Source organism: Pinus tabuliformis, chromosome 8 (genome assembly GCF_031772625.1).
Source record: "Pinus tabuliformis cultivar Carrire ecotype Pingquan chromosome 8, CPIR1, whole genome shotgun sequence".
In the NCBI taxonomy this organism is placed as follows: domain Eukaryota; kingdom Viridiplantae; phylum Streptophyta; class Pinopsida; order Pinales; family Pinaceae; genus Pinus; species Pinus tabuliformis.
The window spans coordinates 510,961,713-510,979,953 of record NC_142294.1 but is presented as its reverse complement, the minus strand read 5'-3'; the positions used below and the strand labels follow the sequence as shown (position 1 = coordinate 510,979,953).

Here is an 18,241-nt window from a genome sequence, read left to right as displayed (position 1 = left end):
TTTGGTGAATAAATTTCATTGAAGATCACTGACTCTATTCAGGTAGAACCAATGGTGGAGAAGCAAAACACAGATTGCTTGGTTTGGTGTGTTACAGGTGCGAGGATCCTGACTAGGAGGCACAAGATATCCAACCCAAATTCAATTATGAAAATATCTAATGGATCTTGAAATGATTTCGTTGGTTCAATTTTCTTAAAAATATGACTCAAGAACACCCACATTTATCTTTCGAGCATGGTCATCCGATCAAATATGAAATTTGGAATCTAAATTTCTTCCATACTGCGAACTAGACTCAAGAGATACAAATCATCGTAATCTTGTGACAACAGAAATGAGATGGACGGTCCCATGAAGTTTATCGTTAATTCAATTAATAGCCAAAGAAAAGAGTGTGATTTTTTTATACGATGCATTGCACAGAACACTCATTTTTCAAATCCATGCCTCGCAATCCATTGAGTTGAATCTTACGCATTCATAATATCACGACTTAAATATAATAATGTTTTTTGCAAGATTTTGGGGACTGATGGTGCGTTTTAATTTTTTGCATGGATTTGGTAGATGAGATTCCATGGAAAAAACTTATGTGCGGGATCCACCACAAACGCCACACAAATGTGGTTGATCCTCCGGTTGTTCCTCAAACTGTACATAACAACGTAGGAGAACAACAACAATCAAAATTGGTCTAACGATCATGAAACCGAAGAGAATTAAGGAGCGAGGAGATTGCATGGTGTCAAATTCTTCAGAAATCTTGATGTGTCAAACAAATTATTACACCTCTACGAGAATTAGAAATCAATCCAATTATCTAGAGGCAAAGTGTGACAATTAGAGAGGAAGTTCAATCACCAATGAAGGGCACATGGTTCTGGAAATTATTTAAAGGTCGAATTCGAAACTACATTGGGGGGTCGAATCCACTACTAGGCGAACCCTATTACTATTCTTCATGCTTCATAAATTTACAGGTTGAAAAGAGGGGGAAAATGATGTAAACTAGTAGAATCAAAATGATATTTTTGTCTTTCATTTCTTATTTTTCTATTACTATTCTTCATGCTTCATAAATTTACAGGTTGAAAAGAGGGGAAAATGATTTAAACTAGTAGAATCAAAATGATATTTTTGTCTTTCATTTCTTATTTTTTTGTACTATTTTAGCTTGAGAGGGAGAATTTGAATCGATAGAGCTGCTGAAAAAGTTATAAAGAATCAATGAGAAAATAACTTTTGTTTTCTCAGCACTTTTGCATGTAAAAGTTAAATTATGATCTCAAGAAATCTTTTTATTCATAATGTTGAGTAATTGATATTGTGCAATGGGTGATTTAGCGTTATTATGGATACGTTCATTTGCATATTGATTATTCAATAGCCATTGTGCTTTCATGGTTTGTACATTTTGACCTGTTATTTTTTCTGTTAAAATTTGTACTTTTACGTGTTTAATGGAAAAGTTATGCAATGTTTCATTCTTGAATTGACAAGTGATACACTAATGTAACCTCTAGTCAATTCTATTTGTGACAATTATCAGTTATTTGAATGAAATAATTGCATCTCATTTGATGACGAACATAAATCAAACTACTTCCTTTTTGGTTTATCATCTCATCAGTTTCCTTGAACCTACATGGTTTTATTACGCACTACCAACAAGAACTATTTAAGCAGCAATGAGATTATTGAAAGCTCTTAAACTTTCCCAATGTTTTTGCACTCATTACAACTCTGATGAACGAGAACTATTTCCCTTCATCAAAGCTTCTCTCAAACATCCCATTTTCATTCTTTGTACTTCTATTTTGCAACTTGATCTTAAATCTTTATTTATATCATTAAAAAAATGTAACAAGAATAATTGTATATTTTTGTAAATAAATATGTGTTTTATCATTAGTAACATTTGATATTTTACATAATTTGCAATTTTTATTTTATATGGTTTAACAATTAATTACACTTTACTTATTACAACTAACAACTTAATGTTCTAGATAAATTGGTAGTCCTAAAATATAGTAGTATTATATGACTTAGTGTAATAGCATTAATTTAATTTAAAATTGTAAATGTATATAGTATAATATTAATGTGAAAGCGTTATATTTAAGTATGGACATTTTTCTAGGGACTAATATTCAATTTTTGATATTAGGTGTCATATTACAATATATATTAATATACAAATATTTAGTATAGTTGTAGAGTTGTATTATTAATATGATATTGTTTTATATTATTCTATAATAATATTAGTATAACAATTTAGAATTAGTAAAGTAGTGTGATAGTTATGGTTTATATTCGATTATAGTATTAGTAATAGCATGGTTTGATATAGATTTAATATTAGATTTATATTAACATCCAGATAACTTTAACATATTTTTATGTTACGATTAACAGATAGTACTGACCTAACATATTTTCATAGTGATAACATTAATATTTCTTTAAGGTATTATATTAGGGTTAGGTTTGAATAATTATAAGCTTAGGCTAGGATAACTTTTAGGTTAGTCTTAGGTGACACGGTAACTGAACCCATAACCGTTCACAACCACCAGCTTCAAAGAAAAAAGGTCTAATTGGGGCCCCAACTGGGTGGTCTCCCCTTATGTTGATAGAGGGCATTTTTTCCATCAACATCTACATATGCATGTACCTCAAATAATACTTATTGAAATTTTCTTTCAACCTCTCCAATATCTTTATTTTCTTTCATCCCCACATACAGTGTAGCAAAAGGTTCAACTATTCTAATGGTTACATTTAACTTCTCTATTCATTTTTATATTGGTCCATTTTCACTTTCATCCCATCATACTTAGGCTTTACAATCTACTACTCAAAAAATGCTAATTTCATAATCAAATTCCACTACCACTACTATGTTCTCCTTACATTATACCACGGTGCAAACACAACTTCAATTCAATCATTGAGATAAATATATACAAAGTGGGCTTTATTTTCTTCATTGCGCTTCTTCTCTTCATCTAGTATAAAGTCATATGTTTTTTGTTTACAATTTCTTCAACAAACTTCTCTACAATGTTTAAGACGTGTAGTGTCCACGTCTTCTTTGTATAGAGTTATATTTTCCTTACACAATTTCTTCAACAAACTGCTCTATATTGGTTATGACACATGTATTATTTATATTCTTCTGTATCAACAAGTTGTTGACCTCTTCAACATCTTTTCCAATTATTTTTGTGATGTCAATTTTTTCTAGTTTTCCTGTTACAATGGTTACTTCATTAGTTACTTCTACGATATATTATTTCGAAGAACGCTATTACAATTTGGGAAATTTTTATAAATATTTGTTGTTTGACTTGTCCGATGCCTTCGCAAACTCTTTTATAACCATATTTTTATTTGATTATATATTGATAAAAAATTGATGTTTAGCCACTTGCCAGGCCATGACAACCTCTTCTATAGGCGTATCCCAAAACATTACTTGCATCATCAATTCCACGCTGCCCTCATAAGTCGCAAATGTTGTAAAAATAAGCATTCAATTTATCTGTTTTTTGTTTTTTTTAACACAATTACAAAACTTGTCGCAATGCTTTTTGATCCAAAATATGGTCAAACATCGGTGGATGTTGAGGTTTCAAAAGCATGTAAATGTTGCTGAAGTAGAAGGCCACCGAAGAGTCATTGGTAAATATCGTGATTGGTAATTTGCCACTTGGGAACCACATCATGGACGCTTCTTTCTCAGATATCGATGGAAACTATATGGAAAGGTTCGAAGCATGACCAACACAACCTAATGTGAGAAAGCCCTATATGGATGGTTAAACTCTGCAATTCAAGTATTGGTTGAAATTCCCATATAATACTATTACATTTCCGTACATTAATTTATTATCGTGTAATTCAAGCATTGGTTGAAATTCCGATATAATACCATTACATTTCCGTACATGAATTTATTATCGTGTAATCATTGGATGATGTCATGTTGTAAAACTTCATTTGTCTAAGAGAAAATTTAAAAGCACAGTGTATTGACCTCCATACACGTTGTTTGCGAACTGGCTGAGAGAGTAAGAACAATCAGAAGAAGTAAAAGTCCCCATTTAATGATAGGATCAGTCAAGAGCAGTGGTGGAGAATCTACGAAATTCCCTGTCAGCTCAGCGGGAAGCGATTTCTAAAGGAAAAGCCCCTTAGGATTATAAGAAATTTTTTGGAAAGATTATTGCAGATTTTCGGAATATTCAAAAAATTTCTTGGATAGATTAATTAAAACAGAAAAATTGCTTGCATCTTCAATCCCATACCTGGAAAAATAGTCTGATCTGATAAATACGTCATATGGAACTACTATGGAGGAAGAGATACAAGCAGCTACCTGAAGAGATCGAGCTGACAAAATGGGTGAAATCACGGAAATAAAACAAATCAGTTGTGCATTTATGGATGTGCTTCCTCTGGTTAGTTTTTCTTCTCTTCCGATAGAAACAGTGGCAATGTTAGAGAATGTGATTATGTGATGCAGGAGCATCTCGTTAATAGGGCAGTGGTTTCCGAAAAGGACAGAGGACACGGTTTGTTGGATGGGCAGTAGAACTGCCTTGGTTATTTCTTTCTTTTTACTGTTATTATTATTAACTATGTAATGTATTTTTTAAATTGCCAGAAACAAGGAAAAACAATACTGTTATAGTTTTTACTTTTAATTAGGAACAGTAGTGATTAGGTAGCATTCCTGTGCTTTACAAACAACCATATTACGGTTGGAAAATACAAAGAAAGACAGAATGTAACAATTAACTGTAGCCAACCGCAAAAGGACAAACTCTTGTGACTAACGATATAACTAACGACAGTTACCAAATGAAAAATTGTTTTTGTAGACAGAATTACAAAAAGGGTGGAACGAACCATTATGGGGGTTCGACTTCGTGTAAACAAACAAGAGCATAGACAATAAAGAAATAAACATTCTGTGCATCTATTTACATTGCGTTCAAAGCTGCGTATTCGTGCAAACAAAAATAATAAGCAAGACTGTCAAGTAAGGTGTGCTATAGGTGTCGTATTCAGGAGAGTAATAACGCACTGGAGGAAGAACTGTAGCCGAGTTCATACAACCGAACCCACAGGTATGTGAAATATAACACAGGCCTTGTCGTTTTACAAAGCAACAATTCATATAAATAAGCCATATAGCCGAACAAGCAATTTATACATACAAACCCCTGTTACAAGTTTTCATTACATACTGTCTGCAATAGAAAATCGATTTAGGACCACATACAGGTCGCTAACCTACTGTGAACAAGAACCAATCCGCACCAAGGCTCAATACTACAATTACAACCAGAAAACAACGAAAGGCCGACTTATGAAAAGAACAGTCTAAAGTCTACATGCAAGTCCAACATTGGAAGTCGAAGCAACCTAAGAGCAGTTACCAAACACCAAGGGGAAAGAACTACCCGTGTTTGTGGACTGTCGAGAGCATGATAATGGTAGCCATGAACAGCCCCACCTGCAAGAAAATGTGCAGAGAAGATTAGTCAGGGCGGCATCATAACCCAGTGAAAGAAAGACAAGGGAAACTCTTCAGGAAGGGAAAAGAAAACAAAATTGAAACCGAGCTTACCTGCTCACGGCACCAAAACCTCCAGCCAACCCAGAAGGAATTCCTGCTCACGAAGGAGCCGTGACATTAGCAACAGAGAAAAGAAGAATACAAAGGAATCCGGCATAGAACTCCAACTTACCAAGTTTGCATGCGGAGCTTCCAGCTGAGAACGCCGCCACCGAACCATCGAGAACAGAGAAGAGGAATCGAACCAGTTCCAGAAGAGCACGACAGTTCCAGGAGAACCCATTGTCAACAGAGAGAAAGCAAAACCAAATCATACACAGGCGCCAATAATTTATGCAGAGACAGAACCCTAAGGAGCTAAAAACGACGAAAGCCCAAACCAGAACAATCTTTGATAATCTAACCGAGAAGCAACGTTTTCAAAACTTACCAGCACAAGCATAAGACATCGGAAGAACAGGCAGTGTCAGGCACATAGCCACAACCATAGTTGAAAGGGCAACTGGGCATCGAAACAGCAGACCGAATAGCCTAGAGACGGAGAGAATCGCACCCCAAAGGCATCGACTGAAGTTCGCAGAGCAAAGGAGGAACAACATCAACCGTAAACAGCAAAAGTGAGGAGGCGCGAAGGGTCGAGAACCCTAAACCCCAAAACAACCTTGCGGATTTTCTGAGGCGGACAGTTGTTGAGCGGATGGAGGGTTGAGGTACTGCCTCATTAAACGGGATCTACAAAGTACCGATTCCGAATTAAACCACACAAATAAACAATCAACCCAACACATTATTACATTTGCCACCGATTCTTACACCTCAGCTGACCAAGAGCGGGACCACGTGGGCTGGCCCCATCATTATGGCAATAGTGGAGCAAGTAAATGAATCCCCACCATCAGCATCTCTGACACAGACAACTAGGTGTGGAACATGAAGTAAACACGTCTTATTGGTCGCTCTAACCATATCAGTATCACAACTACGACAATTCTCACTATAATTGGTACGACTGATATGTTGCGTTACCAGTTCGTTTTCCAGGTCTGAAAATTGACGAAAACCAAGACCAAGGTAGAATGAACAAATGCATGACAATATTGGGCAAACGATATTCCCCAACAGAGATCCTGTAGCCACGACTTGTCGAAAGCAAACGTTATTTCTTAATCTAATTGTTCATTAATGTTAATTCAGTATCATGAAAAACAGAAAAATTGTGCTGCAGCAACTCTAAAGCCTAAAATTCCAACAAATATTTAAATGATATTTTCCATGAGTTTCAGATCTATTTTAAGCCTATTCAATTTTCCTTCGAAAAATATAGGCTACTATTTACAAGAAAGCAGGTAGAAGTGAAAGGAACTCGGTAGCTGTGTTGTGCATTAGAATTATTGCATTGCTTGAACAAATTACAAAACCTTAAATAAAATGAAATGGTTACAATCACACAAAATAAAAATAAAAAAAAAATGATGTATTTTGAAGCGAAATTTTTTATTTTCTAAAATATGTTAAATGTGCTATTTAGTATTATTATTATTATTTTTTTATACATGCTCTTTTTATTTTTTAAAATATGTTAAATGTGTTAGTTATTTTTTATTTTGACTTGCTCATTTTAGAGTGCGACCAAGATGTCTAATTTAATAAAATATTATAAATTTCAATAATCCCACTTATAAGTGTGTTAGTTGGGTGATTTGTTCTTATTACAACTTAAGATCAAGAAGATGTACTACAAATATTTTAATCTCATTTTCAATTACAAATAGAATATTTTGATTTTCATGTCAAATAATACAATTTTATATCAATTTTTAAAAAGAATGGAAGTAATTAGAAGTGATAAGAAAAATCCACTAAAAACTTATATTTTAACGTTTGAATGTGAATCAAATGTATAATTCTTATACTTTTTATAAATATTTCAAAACAATAATTACATAAACTATGTGAATATATATGTTAATTAATTATGCCATAGGCATGTTTATTTTGGATTAGGGTTTCTAAAAATTTAATTTAACTATCCATAATGATTAGGTAGAAAGTAATAAACCTATGGGGGATGAAAAATGTTATGGGCATGGAGGTTATCTCCCTAGATTTCTCTTTTCCTATCTCTTTAGTAAATATTTATGGGCCCTGTCAGGGCAGGGAATCTTTTTGGGAAGATCTGATGTCGAAATCTGTGATGAAGTCCCCTTCGTTGGTTATGGGTGGTGATTTAAATTTTTCCATAGGCAGAGCTGAAGCTTGGGGACCATCCGCTAGAGAGGACCCTCTTTCAGATTTCTTCCATAAGCTCATCTCGGATAATAACTTCACAGATCCTTGTCCGATCAAACTAAAGCCTTCTTGGAGAAACCGAAGAATTGGGGAAGATCGAATTGCTAAAAGACTTGACCGCTTTTTGGTAGCTGAGCCTTTGTTTACCAAAATTCCCATGCTCAGACAGTGGGTTGAGGAAAGAGGAAACTCGGACCATTTCCCTGTTTTTCTAGACCTTTCCCTCCCTCCTCCCAAACCACCTGCCCCTTTTAAGTTCAATCCTGCATGGCTCCAAGATCCCTCTTACTGTAATCTGTTTAATGATACATGGATTCACCCTGCTCACAATACAGATGAGGATAAATGTTTTTTGTTCATGGAGAACCTCAAAAGACTGAAGAAAGCCACAATCTCCTGGGCAAAGGAAAGAAAACTGAAACAAAATGAGGAGATGGTTAAAATTAGGGAGGAGTTGGAGCAGTTGGAAAGTATGGAGGTAGATGGTTATCATTCACAGTCCTCCAAAGACAGAATCCTCCATTTGGAGAAGCAACAAAATAAAATTCTCTTGGATAAGGAAGAAGAATGGAGGATAAAAAGTAGGGCAATATGGTTAAAATCTGGGGATGAGAATACTAGGTTTCTTCATAACTTTGCAAAAGGTAGGAAAGCTGCAAATACTATCTGGCGACTTAAAGACGAAGAAGGGAGGGTGGTTAATTCCTTCCCAGAGCTTTCTGGGTTAGGAAAAAGACATTTTCAGAATATTTTCTTAGATTCTGGGGAGGCTACTATTGCAGAAGTTTTCCAAACAGTGCAAAGCTTTCCTAGGTTCATTGAGGCAGATGAAGCAGAAGATCTGACAATCCCGGTCTCAAAGGAGGAGGTTGAAGCAGCTATGAAGCTCATGGGCAAGGATAAGAGTCCAGGCCCAGATGGCTGGACTATAGAACTGTTTCTCCATTTTTATGATCAATTAGGAACCGAAATTACTGAAGTAGTTGAAGAGTCGAGACAGAAAGGAGAAGTCTATAGACCTTTCAACTCAACTTTTATTGCTCTTATTCCGAAGAAGGATGATCCGGAAAGTTTTGAAGACTTCAGACCAATATATTTGTGTAACTGCATCTACAAGATTATAGCAAAGGTTATTGCCCTCAGATTAGCTCCAATCCTGTCTCAAAATATATCGATGGAACAATTTGGCTTCCTGGACGGAAGACAAATTCATGAAGCCATTGGTGTAGCCCAGGAGGTTATACATAGTATCAGATTGAAGAAAAAGAAGGGGGTTGTGCTCAAAATTGATTTATCAAAAACATATGATCGGATCAGCTGGCTCTATTTGCGGATGCTGTTGACACAAATAGGATTCAGCTATTCCTTTATTAGCTGGATCATGGGGTGCATCACAAATGTCAGCTTTGCAGTTCTGGTAAACAGTGCAGCCTCCTCTTTTTTCAACAGTCAGAGAGGACTCAGGCAAGGTTGCCCTCTATCCCCTCTTCTGTTTCTTCTTGTGGCAGAAGGGCTAAGTAGACTGATTCATAAAGCCAGAAGAGCGGAGAAGGTAAAGGGTATCGAGGTAGCAATCAATCTCTTCATCACTCACCTTCTTTTTGTTGATGACATTTTGATTTTCACTAATGGCTCCTCCAACGAACTAAAGGAGTTAAAATGCATTTTTGATCTTTTTCTAAAAGCCACTGGAATGCAGATAAACTCAAGAAAGTCCCAAGCATGTGTGGCAGATTTTGAAAGAAGAGAAAGGAATAGTCTGGCTAATTTATTCCCTTTCCCCATACAGCCCCTGGATACTCCTTTCAAATACTTGGGATTCTGGTTAAAGCCAGCAGGCTACAAAAAAGAGGACTGGAACTGGCTCATTGCCAAGATTGAAGCCAGAATATCACATTGGAGCTTCAGATGGTTATCCAGAGCTGGGAGGCTGACTCTTATAAAATCAGTTCTTCTAGCCATTCCGGTTTACTGGGCCGCCCTGACTTGGATCCCCAAAGGTGTGCTGGAGAAAATCAGGAGAATTTGCTGTAGATTTCTATGGGCAGGATCAAAGGAGTCCTCAGTGTTACCTTGGGTAGCCTGGGACAAAGTGGCCAAACCAAAAGAATGGGGAGGATGGGGCATTAAAAGACTCCTCGACTTCAGCCTCTCTTTAGCTGCAAAATCCGGTTGGAGGCTAATAACTATGGAAAATCTATGGACAAGAGTGGTGAAAAGGAAGTACATCGACCCCATCCCTATGGAAGACTGGATTCGGAGTCAAAACAAGAAGATAAAAAATATATCAGCCATATGGAAGGCCACGGTGGAAGCCTTCTCTGTGATCGAACAAGGATTAGCTTGGAAAGTTGGAGATGGAAGACTGGTCAGGATCGGCAGAGATCCATGGGTCGGATGCAATGAGGATTTTGCCTTATCACCAGGGCTACTCAGACACTTGGATAGTAAAGGTATTACAGCTTTAAATCAGGTGGAGAAGGTCGGACAGTCTACTATTTGGGGACAGGCTTGGAAGGATGATGTAGATCTGGGGATAAATGCCAGATGGAAGGCTGAGTGGGAGGGTTACATCAAAGAATTACAACGCTCAAATGTCAGGATAAAAGATGAACCTGACTGCTTGATGTGGGCTCAGAGTAAATCGGGGGAATACTCACCTAAAGATGGATATCTCTTCTTAATGGGAAAGAAAGGCTGGGGAGCTCCGGATTGGTGGGCCAAAAATATTTGGAAACTCAAAAGCCCAGCAAAGGCCAGGCTTTTTCTCTGGTGTATCTTAAAAAGGAAGGTCCCAACATGGGAAATTTTACAGGCTAGGTTCTTAGTTGGGCCTGGTAGATGCCCCTTGTGCAAGTCAGAAGAAGAATCCATTAATCATCTCTTCATAACTTGTGCTGTCTCAAGACAGATTTGGGAGGAGGTCACTGTGTTGCTCAAGATAAAAGCTCAGTGGGGGCATGATTCATTGGAGACAGCTTGGAGGAAATGGTGGCAAGATTTTCCAGAGGGAAACTTGAGAAATTTGCCTCTGATTTTTTGCTGGGGAATATGGCTTGCCAGAAATAAAAGTACTTTCCAAGATAAGGACACCCCTTCTACCATCATTGCCATTAATATAGCTGCCATATACACTGCATTACCGCCCCCTGAGTCTAAAAATCCTAAACCAAATCAAAATCAAATCAACATTCAGGAAGGCATTCCTTGTGGCTTCTTTGATGGGGCTTCTCAAAACAATAGGGCTGGAGCTGGTCTGTGTATTCATATCAATCCGGAACACTCATTAAAAGCTTCAGTTGGGCTGGGTACAGGCACTAATAACTATGCTGAATTATCTGCTCTGCGCTACCTCTTATGTTGGCTTCTTCACAGAAACATAAACACTATCCAGATTTTTGGGGATTCTCTAAATGTCATAAATTGGGTCAATGGAAAGGCATCTTGTCAAAATCAGATATTGAGGACTATTGTTGAAGAAATTTCTTTATTAAAGGCATCTTTTAATATTTTTTCTATCTGCCACATTTACAGGGACAAGAATTAGGAAGCAGACCAGCTATCTAAGGCTGGTTTACAACAGGATATGGGCAGTTGGACCATAGAAGAGATCAGACAGGGGCAATCAGTCATATCAAATTTGCCTCCTTATGCACAGTCTCTTTGACCACAGTCTTTCTTCATCTTTTTTGACAACAGTTTATTTAGCGGATATATATAGTTCTGTATATATATGTATTTTCTAGTTTTCATTACTTAGTTTTGTTTTCAGTTTTTTGCTACAGCATACAGTTTCAGACATATACTTTCCTATGGTCTCTTTTCCGGGCTATAAAACATATATTATTTTTTGATGTATGGGGTTGTTTTCCTTTTGTTGAAGGAGACCCCAGTTTTTGTTTTCGTTTTCTTGCTCCATGGTTTACACTATGCCTCCATTGGGAGGAAGTTTGTACAGGTTTCAATCTCCAAAGAACAGCAGAACAGCTCCTAAATGTTGAGCAGAACAACAATTTTCTGAGCCACCAGTGATGGCTTAAGACCATTATTGCTTGTAAAACTTTTTATAGTTCTTAATAAAAAGTTTTGATTTTTTCCTCGGAAAAAATGTAGAAAGTAGGGATTTAATTTCTGTACAATATTCCAGAATATTTTTAGTAGTACACACAAATCAAAGGATGAGATTTATTTTCAAACTAAAATTATAATTTAGTTAACTACTATAATTTTTTGAACTTTAAAAATTTGAGATGTATGATGGAATAAGTTTTTTGATGTTTAATATGGATCGATGCCATTAAAATTTACGAAACATAATTTATTTTCAATGTCAACTTTATATATAGAGACACACTAAATTATTTTGATCTTAAACATAGTAAAATATTTCAAACCTAAAGGGAAAGAGTAATTGAATGTAAATAAAGTTCAATTACTTCCTGATAAAAGTAATAAGGCCCATATATGTAATTCATTCCATTCTTAATAAAAAATGTCGCATTTAAAAAAATTCCATGTAAGTAATGATTAAATATTTCAATCGGTGGAATTAAGTATTATGGACATGTACTTAAAAGTTTATTAGTAAAAATAACACTTTAACATACACAATGTGATTTATAAGATATTTCAACAAAATATTTCAATTTTAATTAAGTATATATTATATATGGTTAAAAAAATTATGTATATACCATATACAACAATTGAAAAAAAAAAAAATTAAATTTTCATCTTTCTAAGGGTTTTTTTGTCAATTTTGTTTGAGATAAAACAAATATTTATTAATGTATGTAGTCCACACAATCTATAAACTCAAGCGGATTTTCACAACATTAAATTCATTTATGCATTTAAAAATTCAATTTAAATAATAATAAAAAAATTGCCTATATAACCAATGTATATCTATCTTAACAACAAATATACAAAGAGATGAAAATGATTAAATCTCCCAAAGTGTAATCATTTTCTTAAGTTTAATACTCTAAAAGAGGTTTGCACCTCAAGAGATTTGATCCGCCTTTATACTTAAGTAGTTAATATTGATTTATACTGGTTATAATACATTACAAATTTTTAATGAGTTTCATTTTACTTGTTATTTAAATAAAATCAAACTCATACACTCTGAGCTAATACTACACCAACCTTCATGTGTAAAATTTTCATAGATTATGTCATTAACTAAAATTCCTTTAAATTTTACATGGGATATGGAGATGTTTTTAAATAACTTTAAATTTAAAAATAATAAATAATACTTTATTAACAAATTAAAAATACTAAAATAAAAATTATTCCAAGTTATAAATAAAATACTTTAATTCCCACTTTAATTTACATCAACTTTATAAAGAGATATAAAGTGATTTAAAAAAATGTTGTTTAGTACGAAGGAGATATTTAATACTTTCACTACTTAATATGGATCTACACATAGCATGTAAAGGTAATATGATTTTCTTACATGATGTGTATTCTTTCTATGTTTTCTATTTAGTAAGAAGGAGATCTCCAATGCTTTCACTACTTAATATCCAAGGAACACAATACTTGATTTTTAAGCATTACCATTATAGCTCACTTCTCCCCCATACTACAAGTGAAAGGGAAAATGTAAAAACTTCTATTAAAGCAACCCAAATTATACTGACTATATTCCTATGATCATGATTTTAATGTTATATATATATATATATATATATATATATATATATATATATATATATAAAAGTTTCATTCATATATAAAATATTTCAGTGGCCATATTAAATAACATACTTTTTATCAAATTTATATAATTTAAATTACATAAATTCTTATATTTTAATTTTCCATTGTGAAAAAGATATATAATTTATTACATATGCGATGAATTCGGAAAATGATTTACACAATTATGCAGTTCGCAGAAACCTCAAAGACAAAATTTATTACATGCTGAATATGGAGTTGATATATAACATTTAAAAATATTATAAATAAATTAAAAAGAAATTAACCAAAGTTATAAATAAAATATTTCAAAATACATTCAAATAAAAAAATTTAAAAAAATATACATGAAAGATATGTTTTTCTTATTTCAATAATAAATGTTTTGATTTTCAATTATCTAAACTCTGGTTCATAGTCAATAGATTTCCATTGAAGTAGATTGAGATAAGACATACCATCAACAATGACACTTTTGTTGTTGTATGAAGAAATTTTAAGACCATGCAATTTAAATTTAAAAATATATATGTTTTATTTTTGAAATAAGTTATTACTTTTAGTACGAAAGAAAATGTCAATTTCAAATACAATATTTTTAAATAATAATAAAAAATTGACATTTAAATGATTATGTGATTTTTTTTTAATTATTAAATTATAAATATTATTAACCATCGATTATTAAATTATCAATATTCTTATTAGTGCACAAAATTAAGTACTAAATTATAAATCTTTTTATTTTTATAAAAGATTAGGTGATCGTGAAGTATATATCTTTATCTTTTTCATGTTGAACCATACAATGTAATGAACTTATTTCCCTACCGTATACTTCAGAAACAATTTTAATGTTAAATAAATCAGATATGTAAAAATAACTTATGATCTTTACTATTCATGCAACATAATTGCGTCTTTTAATCATTCTTCTATTGTGCCATAGGTTACAACTTCAGTTCTAGAGTGTTACTACCGGACAAGGTTTATATCTTTTACAATTCTCGATTTTTATCGATCAAGGATTGAGATGAGAAATAAATGCTTGCAACAAACATGTACCGAGAAAAAACACTTTAATATCTTTTGCTTTCATTATAATGTTCCGTATTCCATGGTCTTTGTGTTGTCAATTTTTAGCCTGTAAGTGGAACCACTGGGTTTAATGTTGGAACTGGTGGTGCAGCTTATCAATGATTGTAGTGGTCGTGGGAAGATTTGTAGGTGGGACTAAAGCGACAGCTACCATTTGTTTCGTTGATGTTAGAGACGTACTTGTTTTTGTCAAAGATGGTGAACAGGGTTCTTTTACTGGTTGATCGCTACTTGTAAACTTGGCCTCTTCTCTTAGCTCTTCTACTGCCACAATCACACTTTCTAACCTTCCCACTGTTTCTATCAGAATAGTAAAAAAGCTAGCAAGAGGAAGGACCTCCATGACTGTATAGCGGCTTCCTTTCATTTCGATCCTTTCATACAATTTGCTATCGTCTTGCATCTCTCCCTCCAGATTAGCTTGAAATGAGATTGCATTTTCGTCATCGGCTTGTTTGGTCATTTTCCGTATTGAGGAGTCGTGCAATTTGTGTGATCCATTACTTGAGGGCTTCTCTTCAACAGGTTGCCAATTCTTGGTATTAATAAAAAGCTCTCATTGAGCTCTCAAAGAATTTTTGGAGTTCTGCTATTGTTGCCTTTAACCGATCCATCATTAAAATTGGATTTATACTTCTCATTGTCCTTATGCTGTCAGCTAAAGAATGTTGGCAGACTCTCTTCCTATTTCAATGCATGGAGTCCTCAAATATTCTCTCCAAGAAATTGGCATCTGATCAGACGATGTCATCACCAATACTTAATGATACGAAATTGATTTGTATCCGAAAATAAGAAAGCAATATATAGGAAAATTTGACCAACACTACCTAAATCTCAACGTTTAACAATCCATTTAAAGCCTCCACACATTAGGCGCAGTATCGAGTCACGCTTCCAACTTTTACATAAAGTCGCCATGGATATCTGAAAAAAAAACGTCCATGTTGTGGTTCCCATCTGGAAAAATTTGTCTGTAGAATTAAATGTTCTTCATTAAAGATAAACGGATAGCCAAACTTATGTGATAGAAGATGAAAGTGTATACTGATGAATTATGATACCTACCAGTGACTCTTTTGTGGTCTTCGAGTTCAACACACATTTATAGCCTCTTCCGACCTTGTCATCGTCTAAATCCTAGACATCTTTGGACTCCGCGAAGTACTCTGCAACGCATTCTGCAAGTGAAAATACATTAGTGAATGAATATTTTCAGGAATCTATAATATTATAGATGAATATTTCAGAATCTAGTGCAAAGTGAATGATTTAACGGGCATTTTCTTTTCAAGATTTTGAAATATTCGTTAAATTTGAAATCGAAATAAAGATGACAAATATACCATCAAAATAAAGATAACAAATGAATTATTTATATGATTTGTTGTTTTGAATGATTTGTTGTTTTTCCAGGCTACAACTTACCTTGGAGTGATCCAGCCAATCCTTCTAGGTTATGTATAATGGAATTGTGAAGATCATCTCCAACCAAGATGGGAAAAGCAAACACATTTATTATGAAACGGAGTGTACACCCTATGATTATCGTAGTTATACTCTGGTGTGCAAATTTTAAAATGTTTTCAATGCGAGAACTAGAAATGGCTACGAGATTGAAGGTAAGAATGAAAATGACCACCTCGTAATCGTATCTTTGCTTGATCACAGGAAAGAATCGCGAATATGTGCACGCTGTACCTGCATCGATCACCGAAGAATAAACATCAGAAAAGTAAAGTATCCAACATACTATACATAATTGCGTAATTGAGATTGAGGATGTATCGACCTAAGGCAAACACAGAGACACCCTGGAAGGTGAAGTATCGAATATAGCATGCAGAATTGTATTATGGGAAGGAGAATATATCGACCTAAGGAAAAAACAGAGACACCCAATACAACTCGTTTGCAATTTTTCCCAGTAAGTTCTACAACATAGCTCAACCCCACTCCCAGCAATCCCGCCATCAGTGTGGCAAAAGATCTGTTCAGACCTTTGCTCAATGTAGCACCTGCGTTAAATCATTAAGGACCAAAACATTAATTTATTATTGTGAAAGGCCAATACCTTGTCTAATGATACCAAATAGTCATGAAACCGTCATACCAAAATTCAAAATGTGTGAAGATACCAAGAGGCATTTGGGTGAATAATTACCTACAGTGAATTCCAAGACCACAACAACAGTCATGATCACCCATATGGCATTTCCACCAAAACTATCAAACAATAGCCTAACGAAGTAAAATACAGAGACCAAAGAGAGTGCAAGGCCAACTTTGATGGAATGGATAACTCTTCGAGGATCGTCTGCACCCACCTGCCAAATCCTTCTGTTCACAGAAATGACAGATCTTTTGTATTGGTGGAAAACTTGAAAAATTCTCCTAACCACACGAAAGTAGAAATTCTCTGGGATGGTATTCGCTTCCATCCCTTCCTTAACACTAATTTTCCACTCCAGAGGCTGTGGCTGAATCATCGTGCCCCCCATACTAACTATTGCTTTCAGCATGAGCTTCAGACTTAAACTTCAAACTGGGAAAGCCTTCAATATATCAGTCAAGCTCTTTCTTTCTCTCAAAATTCTTTGGATATATATCCAGTCCAATAAATAGAAGACAACCCTCTTGATGCAGCGTTTTAGGCCTGGCTACAATGTCCCAACGTGTTCCCTTTCTATCCTTTTATAAGTACAAAGACGTACAAAAAAATGACTTGTTCAGTACGAAACACGATGGATGGGAGAAAGGCAGCCTTTAAGTGGACCTCCAGGAAGGCTTTTCCAGTCGCATTTGCGAATTATGACAGGTATGAATTTCGAATGTGGGCGACAGAGCGCATTCGAGCAAGTCTCTAGGGCTATAATTAGCACACCGCATATAAAGATGGATATACTGATAAATTCAATATAGTCCACAGAGCGGGCAAGGACATGAAATAAATTTTTATTACGGTGAAAACTTTATATAATTGCAAAGGCATTTTTCACCATCAACCCGTCATCTAGCATAGTAACATTCCGCATGTGACATGCGACATGATGCAGACAAATATACCTTGGAGATGGATATACAGATTCCAAATCAATCAAATTCACTCCACAGAGGGAGACATGGACAATCGCCCCCATATATATTTATATGAAAATTTTTAGAATTACATGTTTAAATTATAAAATGTGCATAATCCTGCCGAACAAGTTAAGCCGCACAAAATTAAAATATTAAAGTACAAAATATTTCATATACAAATATGTTTAGCAAATTCTATGTTTATTGATGTGATGATCCATATAACTAACGTAGCATATAAATTAAATGTGAGAGTCAATTTTTTCAATAGTTTTTGTTTTTGGTTATTAATTTTAACAATAAATTAGATGTTTTTAAATTGAATATTTAATTACATTTTATAGATATAATTTTTCAAATTAAAATAGTCTCAAGAATATTTTATATATATATATATATATATATATGAAAAATCACAAAATTGTTGTTTATTTTGTGTGAGATGAATGGAAAATTATT

The 18,241-nt window shown here is 34.3% G+C and overlaps 2 protein-coding genes across 2 annotated transcripts; one reads left to right on the top strand and one right to left on the bottom strand.

The window, feature by feature from the left end:
• The first annotated feature begins 7,775 nt into the window (after positions 1-7,775).
• Positions 7,776-11,452, top strand: LOC149236337 (uncharacterized). The gene is made up of 3 exons (XM_089368853.1): positions 7,776-9,437; positions 9,585-11,312; positions 11,420-11,452. Exons 1-3 carry the CDS (start codon positions 7,776-7,778, stop codon positions 11,450-11,452), a joined length of 3,423 nt encoding a protein of 1,140 aa, XP_089224979.1.
• A 4,389-nt stretch (positions 11,453-15,841) lies between these two features.
• Positions 15,842-17,202, bottom strand: LOC149236336 (aluminum-activated malate transporter 10-like). Its single transcript, XM_089368852.1, has 4 exons — positions 16,866-17,202; positions 16,579-16,719; positions 16,130-16,402; positions 15,842-15,882 (listed from the first exon to the last, which is right to left on the bottom strand). The coding sequence occupies exons 1-4, from the start codon at positions 17,200-17,202 to the stop codon at positions 15,842-15,844; spliced, it is 792 nt and encodes a 263-aa protein (XP_089224978.1).
• Between the last annotated feature and the right edge of the window lie 1,039 nt (positions 17,203-18,241).

Coding starts and splice junctions, on each gene's coding strand:
- LOC149236336 (XM_089368852.1), bottom strand. CDS start 17,202: ATGGGGGGCACGATGATTCAGCCACAGCCTCTGGAGTGGAAAATTAGT. Junction 16,403..16,578: donor TGTCTCTGTTTTTTCCTTAG/GTCGATATATTC, acceptor TGATCGATGCAG/GTACAGCGTGCACATATTCG. Junction 15,883..16,129: donor ATTGGCTGGATCACTCCAAG/GTAAGTTGTAGC, acceptor TTTCACTTGCAG/AATGCGTTGCAGAGTACTTC.
- LOC149236337 (XM_089368853.1), top strand. CDS start 7,776: ATGTCGAAATCTGTGATGAAGTCCCCTTCGTTGGTTATGGGTGGTGAT. Junction 9,438..9,584: donor AAGCCAGAAGAGCGGAGAAG/GTAAAGGGTATC, acceptor ACTGGAATGCAG/ATAAACTCAAGAAAGTCCCA. Junction 11,313..11,419: donor CTCTAAATGTCATAAATTGG/GTCAATGGAAAG, acceptor CCACATTTACAG/GGACAAGAATTAGGAAGCAG.